Source organism: Neofelis nebulosa, chromosome 11 (genome assembly GCF_028018385.1).
Source record: "Neofelis nebulosa isolate mNeoNeb1 chromosome 11, mNeoNeb1.pri, whole genome shotgun sequence".
NCBI classification, from domain to species: Eukaryota; Metazoa; Chordata; class Mammalia; order Carnivora; family Felidae; genus Neofelis; species Neofelis nebulosa.
This window is the reverse complement of record NC_080792.1, coordinates 88,937,672-88,963,579: the sequence shown is the minus strand read 5'-3', so window position 1 is coordinate 88,963,579 and position 25,908 is coordinate 88,937,672. Positions and strand designations below refer to the sequence as shown.

The window sequence follows — 25,908 nt, the reverse complement described above, 5'->3', positions numbered from 1 at the left end:
TTTCTCCAACTATATATGGGGTGTGGAAGCAGCCGCCTCATGGGGTTGTGTGGGGTTTCTAGCACTCCAGAACATGAGCCAAGAGACTTTGTGCACCAGAGCTGTTGGGGAGGAGGTCTCTTGAGGTGGCCCCCTTTCCAGTCACTGCTCACTCAGAGTGACCCCTCCCGGTGTTCCGTGCCTCTCCTTTTCACTTGGGGACTCCAGAACTTTGTCCATTTTGCAGATGGGACGATAAAGTCCCCAGGATGAAAAGGGATGGAGCCAAGTCAAGAGGCAGCACTCAGAGGCACATGCCCAGCCTAGTCCCAGTCCTGCCCTGGACAAGCCCAACTTCCAAAGTCCCCACCGGGCCCACATCCTGCAGTGTCCCTGCAGCTCCCGGGCTCTCCCAGGCACTGGCTCAGTCCCGGGAGGCCCAGTATGGGAGGGTGCTTTGGACAAAGCAGACATTAAGCTCCTGAGAGCCAAAAGGGCCCAAGTCAGGAGGTGAAGGGCAACCTGGGCTGGCGGAAAAGATTCTGGAAACTTCCAGGCGGATGTGAAAGTCCCTGGGTTGCTCCTAGGACCTGCGGTCACCCCCTCTTGGTCTAAGAGAGTAAAGTTTTATTTGGGGACACGAAAGGCCTGATTTGGGGAGGAGAGAACTAAGCAAACATTTATTTATTAAGCACCCACTGTATACGGTGGTAACAATCAGCAGCAATTATTACGTGCTAGGCACTGTGGCCAGAATTGATGCTCATGCATCGAACCTCATGCTGTTTTAAAGCTGATCTCAATTTTGTCCGCAGAGTCCTCCAGATCCCCTGTGCCCTCACCCCCCAGGCCACGTGGGGTGTCCTTGCCTCCCTCAAGCACATCGGCACACTGCTACCTCGGGGCTGTGGGGCTGACTATTCCAGCAGAAAGTGCTTTTCCCCCAGATAGCCGCATGGTGGACCCCCTCACCTCTTCTCGATCCTGCTCAAGTGTTACCTTCCTAGCGAGGTCTTTCCCGGACCCCCTGTTTCAAATTGCCCTCAGGGCACCTGGGTGGCCCAGTCGGTTAAACGTCCGACTCTTGACCTCGGCTTAGGTCATGACCTCACGGTTCGTGAGTTCAGGCCCCACGTCGGTCTCTGCTGGGGATTCTGTCTCTCCCTCTCTCTGCCCCCTCGCCACTTGTACTCTCTCTCAGTCAAAATAAATAAACTTTAATAAATAAATAAGTAAATAGATAAAAAAAAATTGCCCTTGCCATTTCCTGGACCCCCCTATTTAAAACTGTCCCCATTGCCCCCATCCCCTACACCCCATTCTTTCCCCCCCAGCCCTATCTCTTAACTGTATCGTTTACTCATTGTGTTTCTCCGTCTCTGACCCGAGTGTTCCACCTCCACAGAATCAGGGATCTTTGTTTTTGTTCATCGTCAAATCCCAACACAAAGAACAGAGTCTGGCCCACTCAATAAACCTTGGTGTTCGGTAAACATTCCTTAAATGAATGGAATCTTCACGAAACTCCTGGGAAATCAGAATGCTTGTCATTGCCATCTTGCGGATGAGGAAACCGAGGCGTAGAGATGTCAAGTGACTTGCCCGAAGTCACACAGCCAACAAGCGGCAGACCTGACCTCCTTGCCCTGTCGCCCCTACAGGTCTGGCCTCACCCCACGGACAATGGCCTTGCCCCCGTGAGCTAGAGCCCGCCTCTCGGCACCTGCCCCTCGCCAGCCAGCAGGATGCAGCTGTGGAAGGCGGTGGTGGTGACCCTGGCCTTCATGAGCATGGACGTCGGCATGACCACGGCCATCTACATCCTCAGCCACCTGGATCGCAGCCTGCTGGAGGACATCCGCCATTTCAACATCTTTGACTCGGTGCTGGACCTCTGGGCGGCCTGCCTGTACCGCAGCTGCCTGCTGCTGGGAGCCACCATTGGCGTGGCCAAGAACAGCGCCCTCGGGCCGCGGCGGCTTCGGGCCTCCTGGACGGTCATCGCCCTCGTGTGCCTCTTTGTGGGCGTTTACGCCATGGTGAAGCTGTTGCTCTTCTCCGAGGTGCGCAAGCCAGTCCGGGACCCGTGGTTCTGGGCCCTGTTCGTGTGGACTTACGTCTCGCTTGCCGCTTCCTTCCTCCTCTGGTGGCTGCTGTCCACGGTGCGGCCGGACGCCAAGGCCCTCGAGCGGGGGGCCGGAGCCGAGGCCGAGGGCTTCCCTGGGGAGGACCGGCCCCCGCGTGAGCAGGCGTCTGGGGCTACGCTACAAAAGCTGCTGTCCTACACCAAGCCTGACGTGGCCTTCCTCGTGGCGGCCTCCTTCTTCCTCATCGTGGCAGCTCTGGGTAAGTGAGGCCCCGGGGGGCCTGGCAGGCACCCGCCAAAGCACTCGAGGGGGTCACAGCCACCTGTTCTTTCCTCTTAAACGTTTGACATTTTTCTCACGTGGTCCAAACAGCATTTTGATATGGGAAGGTGAACACGGAGAGTTTCATTCCTAATTCTGCCTGACTACCCTGATCTCCCTGCCTAGGGCTAACTACAGCAAAATGTTCTAGAAGCTTCCAGGTGGGTGGGAAACCACTTTCTTTTGTTTCTTGTATGTTCTTCCAGTGTTTCCTTACAGAGCTACAAGTAAAAAAAAAAACAAAACATGGTACTCTTAACCACCTCTCACACGCTACCTTGCTATTTCGTGCCTTGCTTTTCTTGCTTAACGATATATTTTTGGAAATTTCCAATCAGCACCTCGTCCTTTTATTTGGCTGCATAATAGTAGTCCGCTGTGTGGCCGTAGCAAAGATTATACAGTTGGCGTCTTGCGGTCGGACCCTCGAGTTGTTTTGAGTCTTTTCTCTTACGGTAAATAACCTTGTTCATCCACGTTTCATATAAATGGGGGTATATCTGTAGGATACATTTCCCGGAAGTGGATCACTGGGTCAAAGCATTTTTCTGGTAACGAAGCAGAATGTACGAGAGAGCCTCAGAGTATGCTGTCTGTGATAAGAATAAGTATCGTTTGGGGTATTTCAGTCACGTGTGCGTATATGTAAACGTGTCCTGGTTTGTCATGTAAAATGAATTCGTTACCGCGGTTCTGGTCCGAACAGTTTGTTTTTAAATTTTTGTTTTTAAATTTTTTTTTTTAATGTTTATTTTATTTTTGAGACAGAGAGAGACAGAGCATGAACGGGGGAGGGGCAGAGAGAGAGGGAGACACAGAATCGGAAGCAGGCTCCGGGCTCTGAGCCGTCAGCCCAGAGCCAGACACGGGGCTCGAACTCACAGACTGTGAGATCGTGACCTGAGCCGAAGTCGGACGCTTAACCGACTGAGCCACCCAGGAGCCCCTTTAAATTTTTTTTTTTAAGCTTATGTATTTATTTTGAGAGAAAGAGAGAGCGTGAGCTTTAGTGGGGGAGAGAGAATCCCAAGCAGACTCTGAGCTGTCAGCATGGACCCCGACAGGGGGCTCGAACTCACGCACCGTGAGATCGTGACCCGAACTGAAATAAAGAGTTAGACGCTTAACCGGCTGAGCCACCCGGGCGCCCCTGGTCCAAACAGTTTGAAAGCACTGCTCAAACAACGTGGGTAGGAAGGTGACATCTCAGGGTCAAAAGTCCGTGGGTTCCGGGGGGCGATAAGGCCTGGTCCTTGCCTGGCTGTGTGCCTGTGGGCAAGTTAGTGGACCTTTCAGAACCTCACTTCTGTGAAATGGGGATTGTTGGCATTCTCCATGTTTCACGATGTTGTAAAGCTTGGAGAAACAGGAGAAAGACAAGTACGGAGCTTGGTACGAGACGGTAAGCTCTCAGGAACGTTAGCCGTTAGGCGTCGTTGCACGTTTAAGACAGTGTCTGGGAGTGGCCACAAAGCCAGAGTGTTCTCAAAGAGGACAGGAGCTGACCCCTTTCCTCTCACGGTCCACCCTCTGCCCTCTCAGTCCCAGCCCCTTGACGGCTGTGCAATTTTATGCAAGTCACTCAACGCCTCTGAGTCTCAGTCCCCTCATCTGTGAAATGGGCATAAAAATAGTACCCATCGCAACAAGGGCTGAGGAGGTGCGGGACGTTAATAGGAGTACGACACCACAGACAGCTCCTGCCACACAGAAGGCTGCCGAGAAATTGTAGTGGCTGTGAGTATTGGGATGACCCCTTTCCATTTAACCAGATAGTGTCTCCTGCTCATGTTTCAAGGTCCAAATGTCCCCTTCTCAGAGAAGCCTCCTCGAATTCTAGTGACTTGCACTGGTGTCATGAAAATCACGCATCCACTGTCCTGCCTCCCCGACCAGGTTTTGAGCCCCTTGGGGGGGTAGGGGCCAGGTCTGCCTCACCCCGGGTCCCCCCCCCCCGCCCCGCCCCAAACCCTGGCACAGAAGCAGGCTCACCGAACGAATGAACAGATGACCGACCAGCGTGCCCGTGTGGGCAGCTGTCACCCATGACCTCGTTTCCCCCTCCTGCCGGGGCCCTGTTGTCAGCTGCCTGTGCCCGGGGACTACAGATGTCCTGAAATACAGCTGAGCAGATTCCGCCAGCCTGCAGGGTTGTGTCGAGGTGAAGGGCTTAGACTTGAGATCAGGCCCCCACCTGTCCTGGTAACTTGAGGCAAGGTTATTGAACTTGGCCAAGGCTGTTTCTCATCCTGAAAGTGGGGTTTTGTTGGGCTTGTGAGAATTGGGGGAGCTGGGGCACGGTGCCTGCAAAAGGAAGTACTTCACACAGGTTAGGGACAGGGGCTACTGATAATTATTCTCGATCAACAAGCGCCCAGGAGGGGCCAGCTTTTTCTGAAACCTTATAATCTGAAAGAAAAACCGCCCATTGTGGGGAAAAACGGTGAATTTTAGGGTGGAGCATCTCCTCTCCAATTGAAATTCTTTAATATGGACTTCACACCAACCCAACTAGAAAACCTTGGACAAGTGACTTAGCCTTTCTGAACCTTGGTTTCCTCATCTGTAAAATGGGAATAATGATAATACCACACCTATGGGATTACTGGGGGGCGTTTGAGACTTGAAAGAGATGGGAGAGCAGATATCCAGTGTAACAATGCTCCAAGCAGAGGGAATGGCCCGTGCAAAGGTCCTGAGGCAGGAACATGCCTGGTTGTGAAAGGAAAAGCAAAGAGGCCTGGGTAGCTGGAGCTGTAGGTGGGGTTGGGGTTGGGGGCGGGAGAGTAGAAGATAAAGCCAGGGCACTGGCAGGTGCCTGATCATGGAGGGCGCCATTGACCGCTATAAGGACTTTGACTTTTACCCAGAATGAGATGAAAGCCTGAAGGCGGATAAGGTCTGACTTGGCTTTCATAGGACCCCACTGTGTGCAGGGTGGAGAACAGAGGGGCAGGGACGAGGGTGGCAGCTGGGAGGACCAGGAGTTGTCTGGGAAAATCCAAGGGAGGTTGGACCCAGGTGGGGACAGTGAAAGAGACTGGATTCTAGAAATGTTGACTCTTTTTTTTTTTTTTTAATATTTATTTTTAAGAAAGAGTGAGAGAGTGTGAGCTGGGGATGGGGAGAGAGCAAGGGAGACACAGAATCCGAAGCAGGCTCCAGGCTCCGAGCTGTCAGCACAGAGCCTGACACGGGGCTCCAACCCACGAACCGCGAGTTCATGACCTGAGCCGAAATCAGTCGCTTAACCTACTGAGCCACCCAGGCGCCCCTAGAAATGTTGACTCTTAAACAACACGAGAGTTGGTTGAAAACACGTGTATATCTTTTGACTCCCCAAGAGCTTAACTTACGAAGAGCCTCCTGTGGACCAGAAGCCTTCTATATAAACAGTTGAATAGCACATATTTTGTGTATTCAATTATTGCAACAAAGTAGTGTATTCTTATGATGAAATAAGCTACAGAAAAGACAGCCTTCTTAAGAAACCATAAGGAAAATACGTTTACAGTCTTGTACTGTTATTTATGGGAAAAAATCTGCGTGTAAGTGAGCCTGAGCAGATCAGACCCGTGTTGTTCAAAGGTCACCCGTGGTTTTTTTTTTTAAGTTATTTATTTATTTATTTTGAGAGAGAGAGAAAGAGAATGAATGCAAGCGGGGGAGGGGCAGAGAGAGAGGGAGAGAGAGCATCCCAAGCAGGCTCCGTGCTATCAACGCAGAGCCCGACACAGGGCTCGATCTCACAAACTGTGAGATCATGACCTGAGCCACATGATCAAGAGTCAGTCACTCAACCGACTGAGCCACCCAGGCGCCCCAAGGGTCACCTGTATTTTGAAGGTGGAGGCATAGGATTCGTCAGTGGGTTGGAGAGTTTCGTGTGATTCCTGTGCAGATTTGACAAGAGCAAATCGCCTAGCTTAGCACGGCACCTCGTACCCAGTAAGGGCTCCGTAAGTGTCCGTTGTGCTTAATATTATCATTGGTGTTTCTTGGAGCTCGCTGATGCCCTTTTCTTCCCTGTGGGTAAACTGAGGCCGACCTCCAGTTTAGGTGGACTCCACAGCGGTGCCTGGAGACCCCATCGAGTGGAGGACCGTGGGGACGGAGGCCCTCTAGGTTGCCACCTTGTGGTCCCTGTGCCAAGACCAGCAGAGGGCAGCAGAACCCCACAGAGGGCCTCACTGTCCTGGCCGAGCCGGTCCCGCAGAGCTGGCCAGGGAAAGGGTGTCAAGACCAGCGCAGGATTCATTCGCTGAACTTTACCGAGTACCTACCGTATGCCCAGGCCCATGCCAGGCTGTGCCCTTCGAAAGCAATGCAGTGACAGCGAGGACACAGCCTGGTCCAAGCACCTTCAGTCCTGAGATGAGAGCGGGCCTTCCGGGTTATTGGGAGGGAAGGGATAGGAAAGAGCCCCCAGATGGGAGGCCAGTTTGGGTTTGCGTCCTGGCCCTGCCTCTTAACTGCCCCGTGCCGTGTGACCTCAGGCAAATGACTCAGCCCCTGAGTCGAGTCTCCCGTTCACCTCTGTGCCATGACATGGGGGTGGCGTCCCGCTAGCCCCCTCTCGCCACCCTGCCCGGCGTTGTTCTGAAGGTGGGTACAATAAGTGGGTGCACAGTGACGTGGCAAACTGTGAAGTGCGCCACCGAGAGGAGCTGGGTGGCCGTTTCCAGCATCATTGGAACCAAATACCTACATCTCCTGAGGCTGGGAGCTTCTGGAATTTGGACTCCGGGGCCCTCCGCCAGTGAGAAGAAGGAAGTGAACTTTGGCCGTGTGGCCTGGTGAGCGTCGTCTCATCTCTCGGTTCCACTCTCCTGCTCACCTGTCCAATGGGGGTGGTGGCAGGCCCACCCACAGAGCCTGTGCAGAGGGAACCGAGCAGCGCCCGGGAGTCCCATGGCGCCGCCACCCCCCCCCCCTCCCCCCCCCCCCCCCCCCCCCCCCCCCCCCACCCCCCCCCCCCCCCCCACCCCCCCCCCCCCCCCCCCCCCCCCCCCCCCCCCCCCCCCCCACCCCCCCCCACCCCCCCCCCCCCCCCCACCCCCCCCCCCCCCCCCCCCACCCCCCCCCCCCCCCCCCCCCCCCCCCCCCCCCCCCCCCCTCCCCCCCCCCCCCCCCCCCACCCCCACCCCCCCCCCCCCCCCCCCCCCCCCCCCCCCACCCCCCCCCCCCCCCCCCCCCCCCCCCCCCCCCCCCCCACCCACCCCCCCCCCCCCCCCCACCCCCCCCCCCCCCCCCCCCCCCCCCCCCCCACCCCCCCACCCCCCCCCCCCCCCCCCCCCCCCCCCACCCCCTCCCCCCCCCCCCCCCCCCCCCCACGCCGCCTCTCACCCCCCCGCCCTCCCTCTCGGACCGCAGCAGGGGAGGGAGGTCAGGGGCCAGCGCCTGAGAGGGCTGTGCCCTGGTGGGCCGGTCACCGTGGTAACCAACAACCAAACTGGCTTCAGCCACCTCTTGTCCCTAAAATTGGCTTCGGTCCCTGAGGGTTCCCCTTTTGCCCTCCCTGGCTATTCTCCAAGTGCCCTTCTGGAAGGAAGAGGGGTCTGACCGGGCAAAGCTGGATCCTTGTGCCCAGTGAACACAGTCCCCTCACAGCCCTCACCTTGGGGGACTCCAGGCAGGGAACGGGGGAGACCGTGCGGTGGCAGCAGCCCTGGAAAGGGGCTCGCTCGAGGTTGGGTCCCTCCCTGCCTCCCCCCTGCAGAGTGGCCCTCGCCTGCCAGCAGCGGGAGGGGGCAGCTGGGTTATGGTTGCTGGTTGTCGCAAGGACGTCGTGCTATATATAACATCTCTTATCTGCAATTAGCTCATTTGCCGCAGGTATTCGGGGAGGCATTTTTACACTAATATTTGCCAGACTGAACATTCGCCTTCGAAACCGTCTGTTCCGCTCGCTGGTGTCTCAGGAGATGAGCTTCTTTGATGAGAATCGCACAGGTTGGTCCTCCTGCGGCCTGGGGTAACCTCGGCGGCCTGGGGCCCAGCCAGGGTGGGCTGGCCTCCCGTGGAGGGATTAAATGGCTGGCTTTTCCTGCTATCCTGTTGGGGATAGAAACACCCCCGGGGGCCCTGCCTGAGGCCGGGAAGCTGGCCTGCTGGCTGAGGTTTTGGTATGAGCTGTGGCCACTGCAGGGGGACCCTGGCCAGGCCACTTCTGCAGGAGCCAAGGCCTTGCCTTCCGCTGTTCTCTGGGAAGCACCAGGGCGGTGGCCCGAGAGGCTCAGCTCCAAGGGGACGAGAGGGTTGGGGTGCGGGACAGAACAGGCAAGGCAGTAATAGTATCCGGCCTAGATCCCAGGCTCTGAGATAGAACAGCCTGGGTGCAAGCCCTGGTTCCACCACTCGCTAACTTAACCTCTCTGAGCCTCTGTTTCCCCATCTGTAAAATGGGGACAATGGTAGGAGCTACCACGGGCTTGCTGTGAAGCTCTTGGCCGGGCAAGTGCTCAAAGTTTCTCCTCCCCACCAGCCCAGATTATTATTTCTGTCCCCTCTGCCAGTGACAGGGAGGAGATACGGGCTTGGTCCTGGCTCAGTCAGGGACAAGTCACGTGGCACCAAATGACCTTTCCCTTTCTGAGCCTCGGCTGCCTTCTCTGTACCGTTGGGATGTGATGTCACAAGATGCTCGCGAGGAGGGCTGGGCTCAGAGCAGCCCTCCGGGGGGTGTTTTCTCTTCCCTCCCGTCCCCACCCAGAAGGTGGGGGACGCCTGAGCTCCCTGGTGCCTGTCTTGGAAACCCCCCAGTGTCTCCTGCCCCCACCCGCAGTGGGCCCGTTGCCACGGTGGGGACTGAGCCTGCCTGTGTTCCAGGGGACCTCATCTCCCGCCTCACCTCTGACACCACCATGGTCAGCGACCTGGTCTCCCAGAACATCAACATCTTCCTGCGGAACACGGTCAAGGTCACAGGCGTGGTGGTCTTCATGTTCAGCCTCTCGTGGCAGCTGTCCTTGGTCACTTTCATGGGCTTCCCCATCATCATGATGGTGTCCGACATTTATGGCAGGTACTACAAGGTAGGTCCCGCCTGCTTCCTGCTGGGGTCTGTGAGCCGCTCCCGAGGGAGGGAGGCGCCCCAGGAGGGGCTCGGGGGCACCACCGGGGGCTGGCGAAGGACTCAGCCCGAGCGGGTGCGCTCCGTACATTCATTCACTGTGCGTTCACTCATTCAAGGAGTACAGGCCCCGGGATGCATCAGTGAGACAGAAAAGCTTCTGCCCTCAAGGGGTTTATGTTCTTGTGGAAGACGCAGACGATAGCAACAATAATAATAGCAACAATGTGTAATATGATGCCAGACGGTGAGTGCTAAGGAGGAAAAGGAGAGAGAGAGAGAGAGAGAGGGATGGGGAACTCTGGGGGGGCTGCCCTTTTAAATCGATCTTTCTGGGGTGCCTGGGCGGCTCCGTCAGCGAAGCCTCCAACTGGGGCTCAGGTCACGATCTCACGGTTCGTGAATTCGAGCCCCACGTTAGGATCCGTGCTGACGGCTCAGAGCCTGGATGGAGCCCGCCTCGGATTCTGTGTCGCCCTCTCTCTCTCTGACCCTCCTCCACTCGTACTCTGTTCCTGTGTCTCTCCCTCTCTCAAAAATGAATAAACGTTAAAAAAACATGTTTAACTGGTCTTTCTGAGGAGGTGACATTCGAGGAAAGAGGTGGACAGCTCGGGGAAGCGTGTTCAGAGCTGGTGCAAAGGCCTTGCGGTGGGACGTGCCCGTATGTCTGAGGAGCCTCAGGGAGGCGGGTGATGCCAGGGCGTGAGCAAGGGAGGTGATGAGGGTCGGGCTGTGGGCCTTTGTGAGAACTTTGGTTGACGCTCTGAGCGCAGCGGGCGCTGGCTTTCCACAGAGGGTGCGTTCGTCCGTGTGGGGGAGGCTCGGGCCCCGCGCGGGCGGCCCTCGGCCACCACGCAGCTGTGCGTGGCCGCAGCCGCTTCTGGCCACTCCTTGGTGCAGCCTCCGCCAGGCAGGTTGGCCCGCGAGCTAGACCCCCACCTCACCCTCCTCCTGCTCCCCACACTGGCGGGTGCTCCAGAGCCAGAAGGGACTGAGGCCGGGTTTAGACAGGCACAAGCGGCTCTTTCCCCGGTGACCCAGGCCGGAGCGACAGGCCTTGACACGTGATTGGCTCAGCGTCCCAGGCTCACTAGAACCTTTGGTGCCCGTGACCTTAGGCCAGCCCCAAAATACATCCACTCCCCACAACCGTCGCGTCGCCTCCTGGCAGAGTTGACCGCCCGGGAGGGCCCTCTCCCCCATGGTTCCGGATCACGGGTCTCTGTTTTCCTCTCTCCGAGTAGAGAAAGTAAATATATGAGTTGGAACTGGTGCCATTTCCCTTCCTCTGCTCCCGCCCCACCCTTCCTGCCTTCCTGCCAGCCCCTGGGACGGGGCAGGAAGCCCAGAGCCTCCCCCCATCTGCCCGTGCACACCTCAGGCCCCGCCAGCAAGTTCTGCTGGGTGGGGCTAAAGGAAGCTCAACGTAGGTCTCCTGCTTGTACCTCAAAGTGTTGAATCTAGCCACTGAGTCATCGCCACAAGCTACATGTGCACTGTCCACAGCCAGACATGACTCAGGGCATGGCATGGCTCCACCCAAGATGCCACAACACACTGCATGCTTCCAACGGCCTCGTGGGACATGCCCCTGCATGATCCTAGCCTGGCCTCTCCAGCAGCCTTCCTCGATGGTTTGACGATATAAGCATCTTACCTACTACAGGGCCTGAACAGCTCTGCCCAGGGGCTGCTTCCAGAACTCTGGTGGGCAGTAGTCGGGTAGTCCTACACTTGGGACTGCCTCTCAGCTATCCATACCCAGTCATATACACAATGCAGGCGGATTTCACAGCCTTCTGCCACCATCTAGGACTCAGCTAGGAGTTCTGGAATCTCTGTACCAACCTTCAGGCTCTACCATAATTTAGTGTATGTTGATAATATGAACAGCACCCCCTTCATAGTTGGTGTTTCTTGGATAGTGTACAACCTGAACAACCATCCAGAGCATCTCTGTCTTACACTAGCACAGGATCAGGTGTTGAGGCTCCTTTTCTGAGAGGATTACCAAAAACTGAGCCTGTGATGGTGAATAACCTCCATTTGGTATTGCAGATGACTTAATAATCAGCTCCCCATCCCTCAGGAGCTGGAACCTCAGGACCTCATCCCAAGAACCCAGCTGGAGTCTATTCTCTGAGTCTGTCAAATCGAGCTAGAAGGAGAAGGGAGACAGTGGGGATCTCGGTCTTATCCTTTTGTCCCTGGAACTCCCTGCATAGGCCTGGCACCAACTAAGGGTAGGAAAAACCCAGAGAGGCGTAGAGGCTGTTGGATGGTGAGACTGTCTGTTTGGGGGTCTCCTCCTTCTTGTCCCCACTCCTGCCCACAGAGGCTCTCCAAAGAGGTCCAGAACGCCCTGGCGAGGGCCAGCAGCACGGCCGAGGAGACCATTAGCGCCATGAAGACAGTGCGGAGCTTTGCCAACGAGGAGGAGGAGGCCGAGGTGTACTCGCGGAAGCTTCAGCAGGTGTACAAGCTGAACAGGAAGGAGGCGGCAGCCTACACGTACTACGTCTGGGGCAGTGGGGTATGTGGGGCAGGTCCGCCTGCCGGTGGGGGTGGGGGACGGGACACCAAGATGGGGAGATCCCTCCGTCAGGGCGCGAGCCTGGGGCCCTGCGACTCCGTGTCGGGCTGGTTGCCCTTAGCTTCGCTCTGTCCCACCTTTCTTTCTGCTGGTCCCTGGGGCAGATCTTTCTGGAAAAGAATTCAGCCTCCCAGTAGATGTCTTCGCAGGGCATCTCCTCATTCCCTCTCACCTGGGCATGGGCTTGCTAGGAAACATCCTCGCCCAGGAAGGGAGTCACCCCGAGGCCACTGGGACCCAACCGAGGCTGCCGTCTGGCAGGTCCTAGGTCACAACCCCACAGCCCCCCACTGGAGTGTCTGGCTCACTCCCTGGGGGTGAGTCACGGCCCCTCCCTGGAGGACGGGGAGTTCTTGGAGCCCGTTGCTGTCCGTTGGCCACATCTGGGAGGGAGGTGGGCACAGCGGGGGTAGGTATGAGGAGGGTTTGGAGTTTAGGGGGGAGAAGGAGTGTGATCCCAGGGCACAGGGCAGGCTGCCCAGCCAGAGAGGAGAAGGGGCCCAGAAATCCAGCTCAGCTAGCCAAGCAGCCCAGCCGTCTGCCCGCCGACAGGGATGCCTTTTGCCCCCTGCACAAAGGTGCTGACCTAGCTCTAACCCAGCTGGGGGTTCGGGGCGGGGAGAGGCAGAGAGCAACCCCGGCCTGTCATGGGTGTTCGGGTTCCGCTCCTGTCCCACCTGCCAGGCGCTGGAGGTGTAGGGAGACAAGAGCGTCCCGGACGCAGCCCCTCCTTCAGGGAAGCCGGTGGGGCGAGGAGACACTTCCCATCGTCCCCCTCCGTCTGGCTTGCTGTGCGACCTTAGCCAGCGGACCGAACCTCCCCGAGCCACGCTCTTTGCAGCGAGGAGGAAGACACAGCTCCCGCTTGGCCTGGCTGAGGCACTTGGGCTGCGCGTGCGGGCCAGGGCCTTACAAAGGAGGCCTTGTTCTCTGCCAGGCCTGCGGCTCCCTCCAGCTGGGGGCCTTCGCAGGGAAGGAGTCCGGGGCCCGGGAGCGGGAGGGCACGTGTGACGGCCGGCCACCAGCGTGTGGGAGGACACCCCCGCCTGGCCGGAGTCTCGGTCTGTGGCTGGGGGGAGGGGGGAGGGAACGGGGGGCGTGGGGGGGTCTGAGCCGAGACCCCTGTGACCCGGGCCCCCTTGCCCTCTGCCCGCAGCTCACCCTTCTGGTAGTCCAGGTCAGTATCCTCTACTACGGGGGCCACCTCGTCATCTCGGGGCAGATGACCAGCAGCAACCTCATCTCCTTCATCATCTACGAGTTTGTCCTGGGAGACTGTATGGAGGTGAGGGGCCGGCTTGGGGAGGGGGTCCTGGGGAGCAGGAGGGATGCGACAGAGGGGTCCAAATGGGGGAGGGAATGCTCCAGGTGACGCACAGATGGGGTATTTCTCAGTAGGTGGGGGAGAGAACATAATGCCAAGCGTGACAATAATACCACCAAGTGGCAGCAGCTGTGTTTGCTGAGCAAAATGACAGGGACAGAGGTCATTTCAGGAAAGGCTCCTAAGAACACCGTGAGGGGTCTTAGTACTATTCTACGTCCCAGTTCTCAGAAAAAGAAGCTAAGGCTCAGAGAGGTTAAGTGACTTGCCCACCGCGTTTGTGGGGGGACCAGGTTCACAGCCAGATGGGTCTGACTTTATTTTAACCCACTTTGTAGTGTTTTTTTTATTTATTTTTGAGAGAGAGAGAAGGGGCACAAGTGTGGGAGGGGCAGAGAGAGAGGTACAGAGTACGAAGCAGGCTCTGAGCGGTCAGCGCAGAGCCCGACGCGGGGCTCGAACCCCCGAGCCGTGAGATCGTGACCCGAACCAAGTCGGATGCCCAATCAACTGAGCCACCCAGGCGCCCCTGTTTTAACCCACTTTATTTTATTTTTTTTTTTAACGTTTATTTATTTTTGAGACAGAGAGACAGAGCATGAATGGGGGAGGGTCAGAGAGAGAGAGAGGGAGACACAGAATCTGAAACAGGCTCCAGGCTCTGAGCTGTCAGCACAGAGCCCGACACGGGGCTTGAACTCACGGACCGCGAGGTCATGACCTGAACCGAAGTCGGACGCTCAACCGACTGAGCCACCTGGGCGCCCCTGTTTTAACCCACTTTAAAGAGTAGGCACCACGAGGCGCCTGGGTGGCTCAGCTGGTTAGGCATCTGATTCTTGATTTCGGCTCAGCTCATGAGCTCACGGTTCATGAGTTGGAGCCCCGCGTCAGGCTCTGTGCTAACAGCAGAGCCTGCTTGAGATTCTCTCTCTCCCTTTCTCTCTGCCCCTCAAATCCCCTCAAAATAAATAAACTTAAAAAAAAAAAAAAAAAAGAGTAGCACCACAGAACAAACGGGTTGTTTTAGATTCCCTTAATTTGGGTTCCCCCAGGAGCAGACCCTGAGACAGGGAGCTGGGGTGCTCACGTCCCAGCGCCCGTTGGTCACTGCTGAAGGATGCTTGGAGTAGGGGCGTTAATCCCCTGGCACCGAGGGTGGGCCTTTGTGTCCTCCACTGATAAAGCTGGGGGCGTGCATGGGGGAGAGGGTGTTAGCCTCTGCAGGAGATGACACTTTGCATTGGCGACAGTCATACCTGTATGTCATTTGACACAGCAGCTCTGCCTCTGGGAACCCCGGGCTGCAGAAACACCCACACCGGTGGCCAAAGGTGTGTGGACACTGAGGGAAGGAAGCATTGCTTCCAATAGTGAAAACTTAAAGCCTCCTCCAACGCCCACCGGTCAGGGATTGGGGCATTAGGGCCCATCTGTGTTCCAGAAGCAGTATGCCTGCACTATAAAAACTAGGCAACAGCCACAGAAATGGGGTGCCTCTGTGTGTATTGGTATGGAAAGGACCCCGAGACCTCGTGTGAAGTGAAAAGGCGAATCCCAAAGCAACAGGAAGGGTCTGATCCCACTGGCGTGGTTTTTAAATGTCAGAATTATTTATCATATATGTGCGTATGTTTGGAAACGCCCGGAGGAAGGACTGGAAAGATAGAGGACGCGGCTACCCAGGGCTGTGGGAGGAGGTGTGGAGGACCGTGGCCATGTAACGCTTGTATCTTAATAGGAATGATAATATCTTGATATTCGTGATAATGGTCCCAGCTGTGCTATATTTTTTAAGTTTATTTGAGAGAGACAGAGAGAGAGAGAGAGAGAGAGAGAGAGAGAGAGAGAGAGAGAGAGAGAGAGAAAAGATGGAGAGACAATCCCAAGCAGGCTCCACACTACAGCACAGAGCCCAATGCGGGGCTCAAACCCATGAACCATGAGATCGTCACCCCCTGAGCCAAAACCGAGAGTCAGACACTTAACCAACTGAGCCCCAGGTGCCCCCCACCCCCACCCCCCTGCAGCTGTGCTGTGTTGAGGGCCTACCAAGTGCCGAACAGTGTTTCCATGGAACAGTGACGCTGGTACTAAGGTCACTCCCGCTTCCCCAACCAGGACACCCAGTCCTAGCACAGAAGGGCCTGAACTCGGGAACCAGCCGTGCCTGGGTTCAAGCCCCACCTCTGCCACTTCCCAGCCGTGTGACGTGGAGGAAGTTACACGAACTCTCTGTGCCTCCGTTTCCCCATCAGCAAAAAGGAAATAATGATAGAACCTACCTCGTAACATATACAAAGTGTTTGATGAAGTGAGTCATCATTCTTACGTTTATACGGTGTGTATTTTTACGCGAGGAGAACGTATAGCAGAAAGTAAGTTTTTAAAACCGAAATTTGAAAAAATGCTGTGGCAGCCGAGAGGGGAAGGTTCGATTCCTGTCCTGCCACATCTGGCTGGTTCAGTTAACTTCCCTGCCCTTCCGTTTCCTCCTCTGGGGGGTGATAATGCCCCTGTGCAGGATGCTTAGCTAGAATGGCCCCAAGGCACTGGTTCCAATGTGTTCTGACAAAAGGCATTGGTATTTTTTGTTACTGCCCTTGTTTTTCATTATTGTTGTTATCTGCTGGACTAGTGGGGAGCCCCAGCAGCATCTGCACCCCCCAGAACTGCTGCTATGGTCCCCACTCTCCCACACCCCCTTCATCTCTCTGGCACCATGGCGGGGGGGAGGGCTCCCAGCACTGGGGTGTCAGCGGGACAGGAACATGTGTCTCCTCCGCCCACAGTCCGTGGGCTCTGTCTACAGCGGCCTGATGCAGGGAGTGGGGGCCGCCGAGAAGGTGTTCGAGTTCATTGACCGGCAGCCAACCATGGCGCATGATGGCAACTTGGCCCCTGACCACCTGGAGGGCCGGGTGGACTTTGAGAATGTGACCTTCACCTACCGCACTCGGCCCCACACCCAAGTCCTGCAGGTGAGAAGGGTGCTTGAGGCCCTCCCAGATCGCCCCCTCCTTCATCCCGTGTCTTGCGTGCCTCCTAGAAGCCAGGCCATGGCAGTGTAGCCGGGATTGCGTAAGGCAGAGTCCTTGTCCTGGAATTTGGGCTGTAGTCAGGGAAGGCAGATCACTGACCGAGGAGTCCAAACAGTGAGTGCTAGGAAGGCAACAAATCAGGGTGGTGTGACAGGGGCCGTCTACAGGGATGGTGTTAACAGTCAAGGAGGGCTTCTCGGAGGAGAGGACATTTGGGCTGGATCCTGAACAGGGAGAGGAGGCACCCAGGGAGTAGAAACGAGCATAAAGTTACTGCCAGATCCTAGAAAGGAGAGCATTCCGGGGGCTGGCAGTGTCCAGCCCAAAGGGGCGTGAGCGGGTGGGGAAGGGTGCCTGCCTGTGTCCAAGGCTGGAGCTTCAGAGCCCGTGGCCCCACACCGTGCTATGTGCTGCGTGTCCTTGCAGAATGTCTCCTTCAGCCTGTCCCCAGGAAAGGTGACCGCGCTCGTGGGGCCCTCGGGCAGTGGGAAGAGTTCCTGTGTCAACATCCTGGAGAACTTCTACCCTCTGGAGGGGGGCTGCGTGCTGCTGGACGGGAAGCCCGTCAGCGCCTATGACCACAAGTACCTGCACCGAGTGGTACGTGGAAGGGCCTTTGTTTGCCTCTGTGCGCTTTCTTTTTCTGGCTTCACCCTCATGAGCCGCAACAGAGATGCCGAGAAGAGTGTCGTAGGTAAACGTACAGCTCAGAGACCGCCACCCCGGTCAACAGAAGGAACATTCCAGCACTCCTGCACCTCGTGTGTCCCTTCTCCTCCCCTGGAGGCCACGTCTCCCTGACTTTTATGATCGTGTCCTTCTTTAGTTTTGTGCCTCTCAAACAGCAAAGCTGCGTTTTGCCTACTTTTGAACTTGATCTGGCTGGAATCCTAAAGCATGCATTCATCGCATCTTGCTTCTTCCGCTCAGCAGTTGTCTGTGAATCATCCAGGTTGAGGCTCTGGTTGTAGTTCATTCATTTTCGTTGCTGAATCTAAGGCATCTCTAGTACTTAAAGGAGGCTGTTCCTGACCATACGGTTTTTGGCAATCATTTCAGAGAAGGTTCCTCAACACCTGGGCCTGTGCTGGCATAAAAGCAGGGATGCCCTGGATGGTTGTTTGGGTTGCATACAATACGAGAAACACCAACTATGAAGAAGGCACCATTGCATCATCCACATACATTATAGGAGAGCCTGAGGGTTGGCACAGGGATTCCAGAACTCCCAGACAAGTTCTAGATGGTGGCAGAAGCCATAGGTTGTGAATTGTGATTATTTGCCCGCCCGTCTGCTTCTAACCAGGGGGTAGATGGCTGAGCAGTGGTCTCAGGTGTATAAGGACAAGGCTGCTGCCCACCAGAGTTCCGGAAGCGGCCCTTAGGCAGAGCTATCAAGGCTTTGCAACAGCTGATACGCTCAGACACATACTATTCTTAGACTGTTAATATTGTCCTGCTTTTTGGCCAGCGGGTGAGTGCACGTGTGGAGGTGTTTCACCGCGGCCTTTTGCATTTTACTGATGACTAAACATATCAAGTACCTTTCCATATGGTTCACTACTTGGATTTCCTCTTTTGTGAATCCCTTCTCTTTAGTTTAAAGTAATTTTTTTTCAATTTTCGTAAACCCAAAACAGGAAAATTCAACAATCTAACCACATTCCCATATATTCAGAGAATTTTGTAACTAAGACATAAGAGTTCCCCTCTGCCTCACTTTTTAAAATTCCACCCCATGGTGGTGACTCTGCTGTTAGCAGTTTAGTAAATATCCTTTCTAACCTGTTTCCTATCTTTATATAAATATATTGATATATAAAGGCGCACATATAAGTTTTATTTTTTAACAAAAACAGAATCATACTCGGTATGTGTATCTGTATATGTGTATATACAGATACACGCACATATATATACAAATTTGATTTTATGGATACACTGTGATTATTAGCCAATTCCCAATTTATGAAATTGATTTTTTTCTCTATTTACAATGTTGCAGTGATACCCTCCATACTCTCATTTTTGTAGGCTACATTCCTAAAACTGGAATCGGGGGACAACAGCTTATTTAAAATATTCTCTTTGGAGGGACGGGGTACCAGGGAGGTCTTTATGGCCCGGGGGCCTGCTGTGGCCTCTTGTCTTCTGACGTGAACAGACTTACATTCTACACTCTCTTTCCCAGCGAGCTGTCTTGGAGGTCAGGGAACTCGGCTTAGCCCCAAGCAGCTAGCTTAGCAGGCCCCAGATTTTTGGTCGGGGAGCTGAGGTTTTGTACAGAAAGTGGACTCTTGTTTTGGAAGAAGAGAGGCAGCTGATGTTAGCAGCCAGGCACAGGCCCTGATCAGATTTCAGACCCAAGACCCCTGGCGTCAGGCAGGCCTGGGGCTGGCAAGGTTCCCGGTGACAGCTGGACGGATGAGCTCCAGGCCTCTCATGCCCCATCCTTTCTCCTGCACAGATCTCCCTGGTGAGCCAGGAGCCAGTGCTGTTTGCCCGCTCTATCACGGACAACATCTCCTACGGCCTGTCCACTGTGCCCTTTGAGATGGTGGTGGAGGCTGCACAGAAGGCAAATGCCCACGGCTTCATCATGGAGCTCCAGGACGGCTACAACACAGGTACAGCCCAGGAACATCACCTCCGCTGTGCCTGAAGGTCCACCTTCAGGGATGCGACCCTCTGAGTTGAGCATTGCACTCTGCCAGCTGCTCTTTATTATTTCAGGTGAAATTCACTTAACCCTTTGAAAGTGAGCACTTCAGTGGTGTTTAAGGATATTCACAGTACCAGGCAACAACCGTCACCTCTGTTGAGTTTTAAAAGATTATTATTTTAGGGGTGCCTGTGTGACTCAGTCGGTTGAGCATCCAACTCTTGATTTCAGCTCAGGTCATGGTCCCGGGTTGAGGGATCAAGCCCACATCAGGCTCCATGCTCAACATGGAGCCTGCTTAAGATTCTCTCTCTCTCTCTCTCTCTCTCTCTCTCTCTCTCTCTCTCTCTGCCCTTGTCCCCTACATATACACATTCTCTCTCTGTCTCTCAAATTAAAAATAAACAGGGGCTCCTGGGTGGCTCAGTCGTTAAGCATCTGACTTTGGCTCAGGCCATGATCTCATGGTTCGTGAATTCAAGTCCCACTTGAACTCAGGTGAGCCCGAGCTCCACTTTGGGTAAAACACAAGCCCTGTGTCAAATGAGCCCCACTCTCTCTCTCTCTCTCTCTCTCTCTCTCTCTCTCTCTCTCTGCACCTCCTGGGATTCTCTCTCTCCCTGCCCCTCGCTCACTTGTACTCTCTCTCTCTCAAAAAAAAAAATTAGAATATAAATAAGTAAAGCATTATTTAAAATAATATATGTATTATATTAATGACAACTTAATTTTAGGTTAATAAATTAATATTTTAATATAACAGATTTAGCAATATTGATTTATATTATATATTTTATTGTGTTTAATCTACTTTAAAATTGTAACCCTTGTAAAGGGGCTATTCACATGGTTCAGAACTAAAAATATATACATATAATGATACATAATGAAAAGTTTTCTTTTATCCCTGTCTCTACCCCTTTTTGTCCCAACAAAGCCTCTTTCATGAACTTCTTACGTGTACTTTTGGAGTTTCTTTATGCAAATGTGGATGTATGTTTTATTTTTATTTTATTTATTTATTTTTTGAGAGAGAGACAGAGAGCATGCTGGGGAGGGGCAGAGAGAGAGGGAGACACAGAATCCGAAGCAGGCTCCAGGCTCCGGGCTGTCAGCACAGAGCCCGACGCGGGGCTCGAACCCACGAACCTTGAGATCGTGACCTGAGCCGAAGTCGGACGCCTAGCCGACGGGGCCACCCAGGCACCCCTGCCTTGCTCCTTTTTTAAACAGTTGGATTGTGTACCAGTGTATGGGCTTTATGATAATTTATTTAAATAAGCCGTTCAGTTTCCTACTGACGGACATGCAGGGGTCGTGCATTTGTCCTTGTGATCACAGGCTTGCACGGTACAAAATGACAGACACAGAGGTGTGTGCAGCCCCAGGAAGGTGGGGGAGTGCCTGTTTCCCCACAGCACAGTGTACTATCAAGCATTTGGATTTTTGCCAAATGAATAAGTAAACATTGGTACCCTGCTACCGGTGACTGTAGTCACGATTTGCACGAACAGGGAGGGAGAGCAGCCTTTCGTGTTTTGGAGCTGGTGGTTGTCCCGGCCGGCGGCCCTTTGAACCACACCTTTTCCTGGAGAGCACGGCTCCTATGGCAGCAGGGAAAGGCAGGAAAGACAGAGGAGGGGACTTTTCTCTCTTCCCCAGGGCTGCCCTGGCCTCACCCTCTGCTCACTTGCCCCTGTCCCTTTGTCACACAGAGACTGGGGAGAAGGGTGCCCAGCTGTCGGGCGGCCAGAAGCAGCGGGTGGCCATGGCTCGGGCTCTGGTGCGGAACCCACCTGTCCTCATCCTGGACGAAGCCACCAGCGCCCTGGATGCAGAGAGCGAGTACCTGGTGAGTTGCGGGGGATGGCGGGGTGATGCCAGACAACGGAGCCAGGAGCTGGGAAGGGTTTGGAGACGCCATGGAGCCCTCCCCGGCCGTCAGTTTCCTGGACTGGGGTGTTCAGGGCTGAGGGTAGGGAACCAGGGGAGAGGAGACCCAGGGCTGGACCAGCCAACTGGCTCCTGGCAGACGTGAAATTATATGATACGGTTTGGAGTTGAGGCCCCGCCCTCAGCTCATCACTTGAGCCAGTCTTCCACTCTCTGAGGCCCACTGTCATTGGTAAAGAGGGTCCAACGGGGTATTTGTCACTGACTAGCTACCTCGGCCTCTCCGAGGGTTGAATCGTTAATTACACAGGCATTCGCTGAGCTCCTCCTGGCCACTGGGCACCGTCCCAGACCCTGAGGTTGCAAGGGCTGGCTGAACAGACAGACAAAGGCCCCGTCCCTGCTGTGTTTCCATGTTTCCATTCCAGGGGAAGAACAAGCATGAGTTCAACCTGTGGCCTGTGCCACGTAGAGAATGAAACTGTCATTTGAGAGAGAGAGATCGAGAGAGGTCACCAGTGCCAAAGAGAAACACGGCCAGACATTAAAGCTGGAAAAAAACCCAGATTTTATTCAGTAACTACTGACAGTAGGGGAAAGAGCTGAGCTCCACACTGATTTGCGCAGAGGTGAGAGTGGTGACAGGCGTTTCAAAGGAGAATGAAGGCATAAGGAGGCGAGCTCCAGGGAAGGCCTAGGAAGGGCTGGGCAGTGTGGATGCGATTAGCCGGCCGTGTCTGCTGGCTGGCAACTGTCGGCCAGAATTCTGTCCTCCCACGGAGAATGGGAGACTGAGGCCCTGTCCTTCCTAGCAATTCCATTGAAGAGGAAAGGCCTTTAGGTCCTTGAGAAAGACACTCTTGACTTTATATCTCAAAGGGACAGAGGAAGGATTTATAATTATAAGCCCTTTTTAAAAATTTTTTGATGTTTATTTATTCATTCAAAAATTTTTATGTTCATTTAATTTTGAGAGAGAGAGGTCACAAGTGGAGGAGACACAGAGAGAGAGAGGGAGACATAGGATCTGAGCAGGCCCCAGACTCTGAGCTGTCGGCACAGAGCCCGATACAGGGCTTGAATTCATGAACTGTGAGATCATGACCTGAGCCGAATTTGGGTGCTTAACCGACTGAGCCACCCAGGCGCCCATTATGTTTACTTATTTTTTGAGAGATAGCGTGAGCAGGGGAGGGGCAGAGAGAGAGGGAGATACAGAACCCGAAGCAGGCTCCAGGCTCTGAGCTGTCAGCACAGAGCTCGATGTGGGGCTTGAACTCATGAACTGTGAGATCGTGACCTGAGCTGAAGTTGGACACTTAGCCGACTAAGCCACCCAGGCACTCCAGTTATAAGCCCTTTGTATTAAACGCTCGAAGAAAGGGAGGTCACAGGGGCGCCTGGGTGGCGCAGTCGGTTAAGCGTCCGACTTCAGCCAGGTCACGATCTCGCGGTCCGTGAGTTCGAGCCCCGCGTCAGGCTCTGGGCTGACGGCTCGGAGCCTGGAGCCTGTTTCCGATTCTGTGTCTCCCTCTCTCTCTGCCCCTCCCCCGTTCATGCTCTGTCTCTCTCTGTCCCAAAAATAAATAAAAAACGTTGAAAAAAAAATTTAAAAAAAAAGAAAGGGAGGTCAGGAGTCTACTGTCAGGCATTGGCCAAAACAGTCGATTCTCCTGGCAGTGCTGAGCATTCGGTGGGGCTGGGTCATCCCAGGGACAAGGCCTTCCACTGTCAAAGCCCTGCTGGAATGTGGCCATCTCACTGATAGAAGCAGGGTCTCCGGGTACCATTTGAGCTGAGACCCAAGAGGAAAGGAGCCAGCGGAGGGCAGTTCTGAGGTAAGAGCATCTGAGGAAGAGAGGGCAGCATATGCAGAGGCCTGGAGCAAGTTCATAGGCAAGCCCGAAGGTCAGCGTGTCAGGCTGGCGGGGTCCAACAAGGTGAGGACAGAGTCCTAAGGAGACACAGGCAACTCAGGCCCTAGTTCTAGAGTTTGGATTTTTTTTTTTTAATTAACAGAAAAGTTTTAGGTTTAAAGAAAGTTGAGCAAAAAGTGCAGAGAGCTCCCGTATATGTCCTTTTCACCCCATTCTTATTTTTTTATTTTTTTATTTTTTTATTTTTTTAAATTTTTTTATTTATTTTTGAGACAGAGAGAGACAGAGCATGAGCAGGGGAGGGGCAGAGAGAGAGGGAGACACAGAATCCGAAGCAGACTCCAGGCTCTGAGCTGTCGGCACAAAGCCCGATGTGGGGCTCGAACTCACAGACTGTGAGATCATGACCCGAGCCGAAGTCGGACGTTCAACCGACTGAGCCACCCAGGTGCCCCTCACCCCATTCTTATTACTAACATCTTATTAATAGTAAGTTTCTCTTATTATTAACATCTTGATGCAGTGAATTCGTTCCAAGTGATGAACCAGCTTTAACGCGTTATTCCTAACTAAAGTGCATAGTTTTCATTAGGGGTCCCCCTTCGTGTTGTGCACTCTTGACCTTGACAAGTGCAGAATGCTAATGTGGAGTCTGGATTTTATTCTTTGGTGAAGGGCTTGGAGCAGGAATTCAACGGGAACTGATGGAAACGTTAAATCCCGGGGGGCGGGGGGTGGGGGGGGTTGCAGGCATTCCAGCGAGAAGATCGTGGTGGAAGGAAGGAAAGGGTGAGATAACCTGGGGAGAGAGCACCTGCAGGGTTCGCTCAGCAGCCGGATTTGGACAATGAGTGAAGGATGAGGAATTGAGGGCGATCGTCTCGTTGGCTTGAGCTTTGGGGCTGATGGTGAGACCATTAACCAGGGCGAAGGTTAGAGGAGGGAGCAGGAGCAGGAAGACCGGGGGAGACCGGGTTAGGGTTCGTTCACCTGTCGCCGCCCAAGCACCTCCCTGGTGCCGGGCACGGAGCTGTGGCCTCCGTGAACCAAAAACAGGTCGCGTGCAGGCCCCAGCTGTACAAACGAGGAACCGAGTCTCAGAGCGGTTAAGGGTGACTGGGACACAGGGGACCTGGGAGCCGAGCCAGGCCCCGGGTGGACTCGCGGCCGCCCCCCCCCCCCTCCCCCGACTGTCTCTCCAGATCCAGCAGGCCATCCACGGCCACCCGCAGAAGCACACGGTGCTCATCATCGCGCACCGGCTGAGCACAGTGGAGCGTGCGCACCTCATCGTGGTGCTGGACAAGGGCCGCGTGGTGCAGCAGGGTACTCACCAGCAGCTGCTGGCCCAGGGCGGCCTCTACGCCAAGCTGGTACAGCGGCAGATGCTGGGGCTCGAGCCCGCCTCCGACTACTCAGCCGGCCACAAGGAGCCGCCGGGCAGCGGCGGCGGTCACAAGGCCTGACCGGTGGGGCGGAGGCCCTGGCGCCTCGCCTGGCAGACGTACCTGTGGGGGCTCCCCCCCCCCCCCCCCCCACCGCTGCCCTCTGAGCCCAGGCCCACAGCACTGGAGGGCCACCTGCCATGTCCCACGTGTCACCGCTTCCTGCATCTCGCCCCCGATTCCTGCCCCGTCGCCTGGGCCACCACCAGCCCTCCCCTGCTGCCACGAGCCACCGCCTCCAGCTGGGGCAGCGGAGACACGTCTGATCTCTCCATCTGGCCTCCCAAGGCTTCTAAGCGAAGGTAGAGCTACCTTTTTAAACCAGGATCTTCCCAGGTTTTTTTTACTGCTTGGTTTGATGGGCCCCAGTCAACTCCCAGATTTCAAAAACAGTTTTTTCATTGGGAGTAACGATGGGCCAGGCCGCTGAGATGTTCTAGAAACTTCTGAGCCAGGAGTGAATGATCTTTCCTAATAGCCTGGGGGATGTCAGGGGAGAACCAGGCCTCTGCCCCTTTGCCCCTCGAGAGAAGGGGCTTCCCTGTTCCCTCTGTGTCAGAGGAGGGGACTTCCTCTCTCACTCTTCCCAGCTTCATGAGTCAGGCCAAGGTCAGCAGGGGCAGTGGAAGGCACCTGTCTGCCCATCGTCCCTGCCGCCCTGCCAAATCGAAGCCAGTCTCACTGTGAACCACTACTACTGACCTTAACTGGGGGAGTGAGGGGCTGGCCAGGCCTGGCAGAGACTCAGGGTGTCCCCAACCCTGCACCCAGCTCGAGCCCCTCGGCCCTGCCTCATCCCCTGCCCCTGTCCCCCACCCCCACCCCTGCAGCCCTCTCCCCCACCCCCGCCCCTGCCGCCCTGCTCTTCGGAGGCTCTTGGCATGTTGGATGTTTGGCAGACGCATTCTCTTCTGTGTCTGGTGGATGGGGAGGGGACAGTGGCAAAGCTCAGGCTCTGGCTTTGCGGGGGGTGGGGGTGGGGGATGAGAGGGGCGTTGCAGGATGTTAGAAGAACCCGGCCAATAAAGTGTACTACCTCTGACCCCTGACCTCTGACCTCTTCCTGGGCCCTCTGCCCCATCACCTGGTTAGGTTTTTCCATCAAACCCAGCTCTCCTCCCAGCCCTGCCCGGTGTAGTTGTGGGAGAGACTCTGGGTGGTACAGGGCCTCCCCCCAGGATCTGGGAGCCTCCCTTCTGTCCTCTTCATGTCCCCAGGATCTCCAGCACATACATTCATGTCTGTCTGTCTGTCTGTCTCCGTGCGGCTTGTGCAGGGTAACGGAGACCCGTCTCCTCTAAATCTGCGGGACTTCTGTGACTCCCAGGAAAGCCGAGGCCCAGCAAATGCCACCTGTTCTTTCCCGTCAGGGACCGGGCACCTCACGCCCACTCCACCCCACGGAGCTGAGACATATTACCTAACAGCTCAGTCAGAAGAGACTGAAGACGTCCGTGGGGGTTATTCATACTTGCAGGATTGTAAGGGAGTCTGGGGCTCCCGGGAGGGGGCTGGGGCAGTGGCGATTTACCAAACTGGTAGAGAAGTATTTCGATATTGTAACTACTGGGGCGGTCACGCTGCGTATATCAGCTCTGTGTCAGCCATGTA

At 55.2% G+C, this 25,908-nt stretch overlaps 1 protein-coding gene and 1 long non-coding RNA gene across 2 annotated transcripts in view; both read left to right on the top strand.

Annotated features, from left to right (window-relative positions):
• The window catches only part of ABCB9 (ATP binding cassette subfamily B member 9), a 36,502-nt gene extending 11,022 nt beyond the window's left edge, over positions 1-25,480 (top strand). The window contains exons 2-11 of the mRNA XM_058691633.1: positions 1,641-2,329; positions 8,191-8,339; positions 9,216-9,421; positions 11,798-11,995; positions 13,212-13,340; positions 16,172-16,360; positions 16,847-17,020; positions 18,888-19,047; positions 20,798-20,934; positions 24,055-25,480. Coding sequence (XP_058547616.1) covers positions 1,725-2,329; positions 8,191-8,339; positions 9,216-9,421; positions 11,798-11,995; positions 13,212-13,340; positions 16,172-16,360; positions 16,847-17,020; positions 18,888-19,047; positions 20,798-20,934; positions 24,055-24,318 — 2,211 coding nt within the window. The 5' untranslated portion in view covers positions 1,641-1,724 and the 3' untranslated portion in view covers positions 24,319-25,480. The remainder of the gene's footprint in view (positions 1-1,640; positions 2,330-8,190; positions 8,340-9,215; positions 9,422-11,797; positions 11,996-13,211; positions 13,341-16,171; positions 16,361-16,846; positions 17,021-18,887; positions 19,048-20,797; positions 20,935-24,054) is intronic.
• LOC131489434 (uncharacterized) lies at positions 21,855-24,042 on the top strand. Its single transcript, XR_009250552.1, has 3 exons — positions 21,855-22,362; positions 22,605-23,049; positions 23,301-24,042. It is a non-coding gene; the product is annotated as an uncharacterized LOC131489434 (long non-coding RNA).
• Positions 25,481-25,908: the final 428 nt, after the last annotated feature.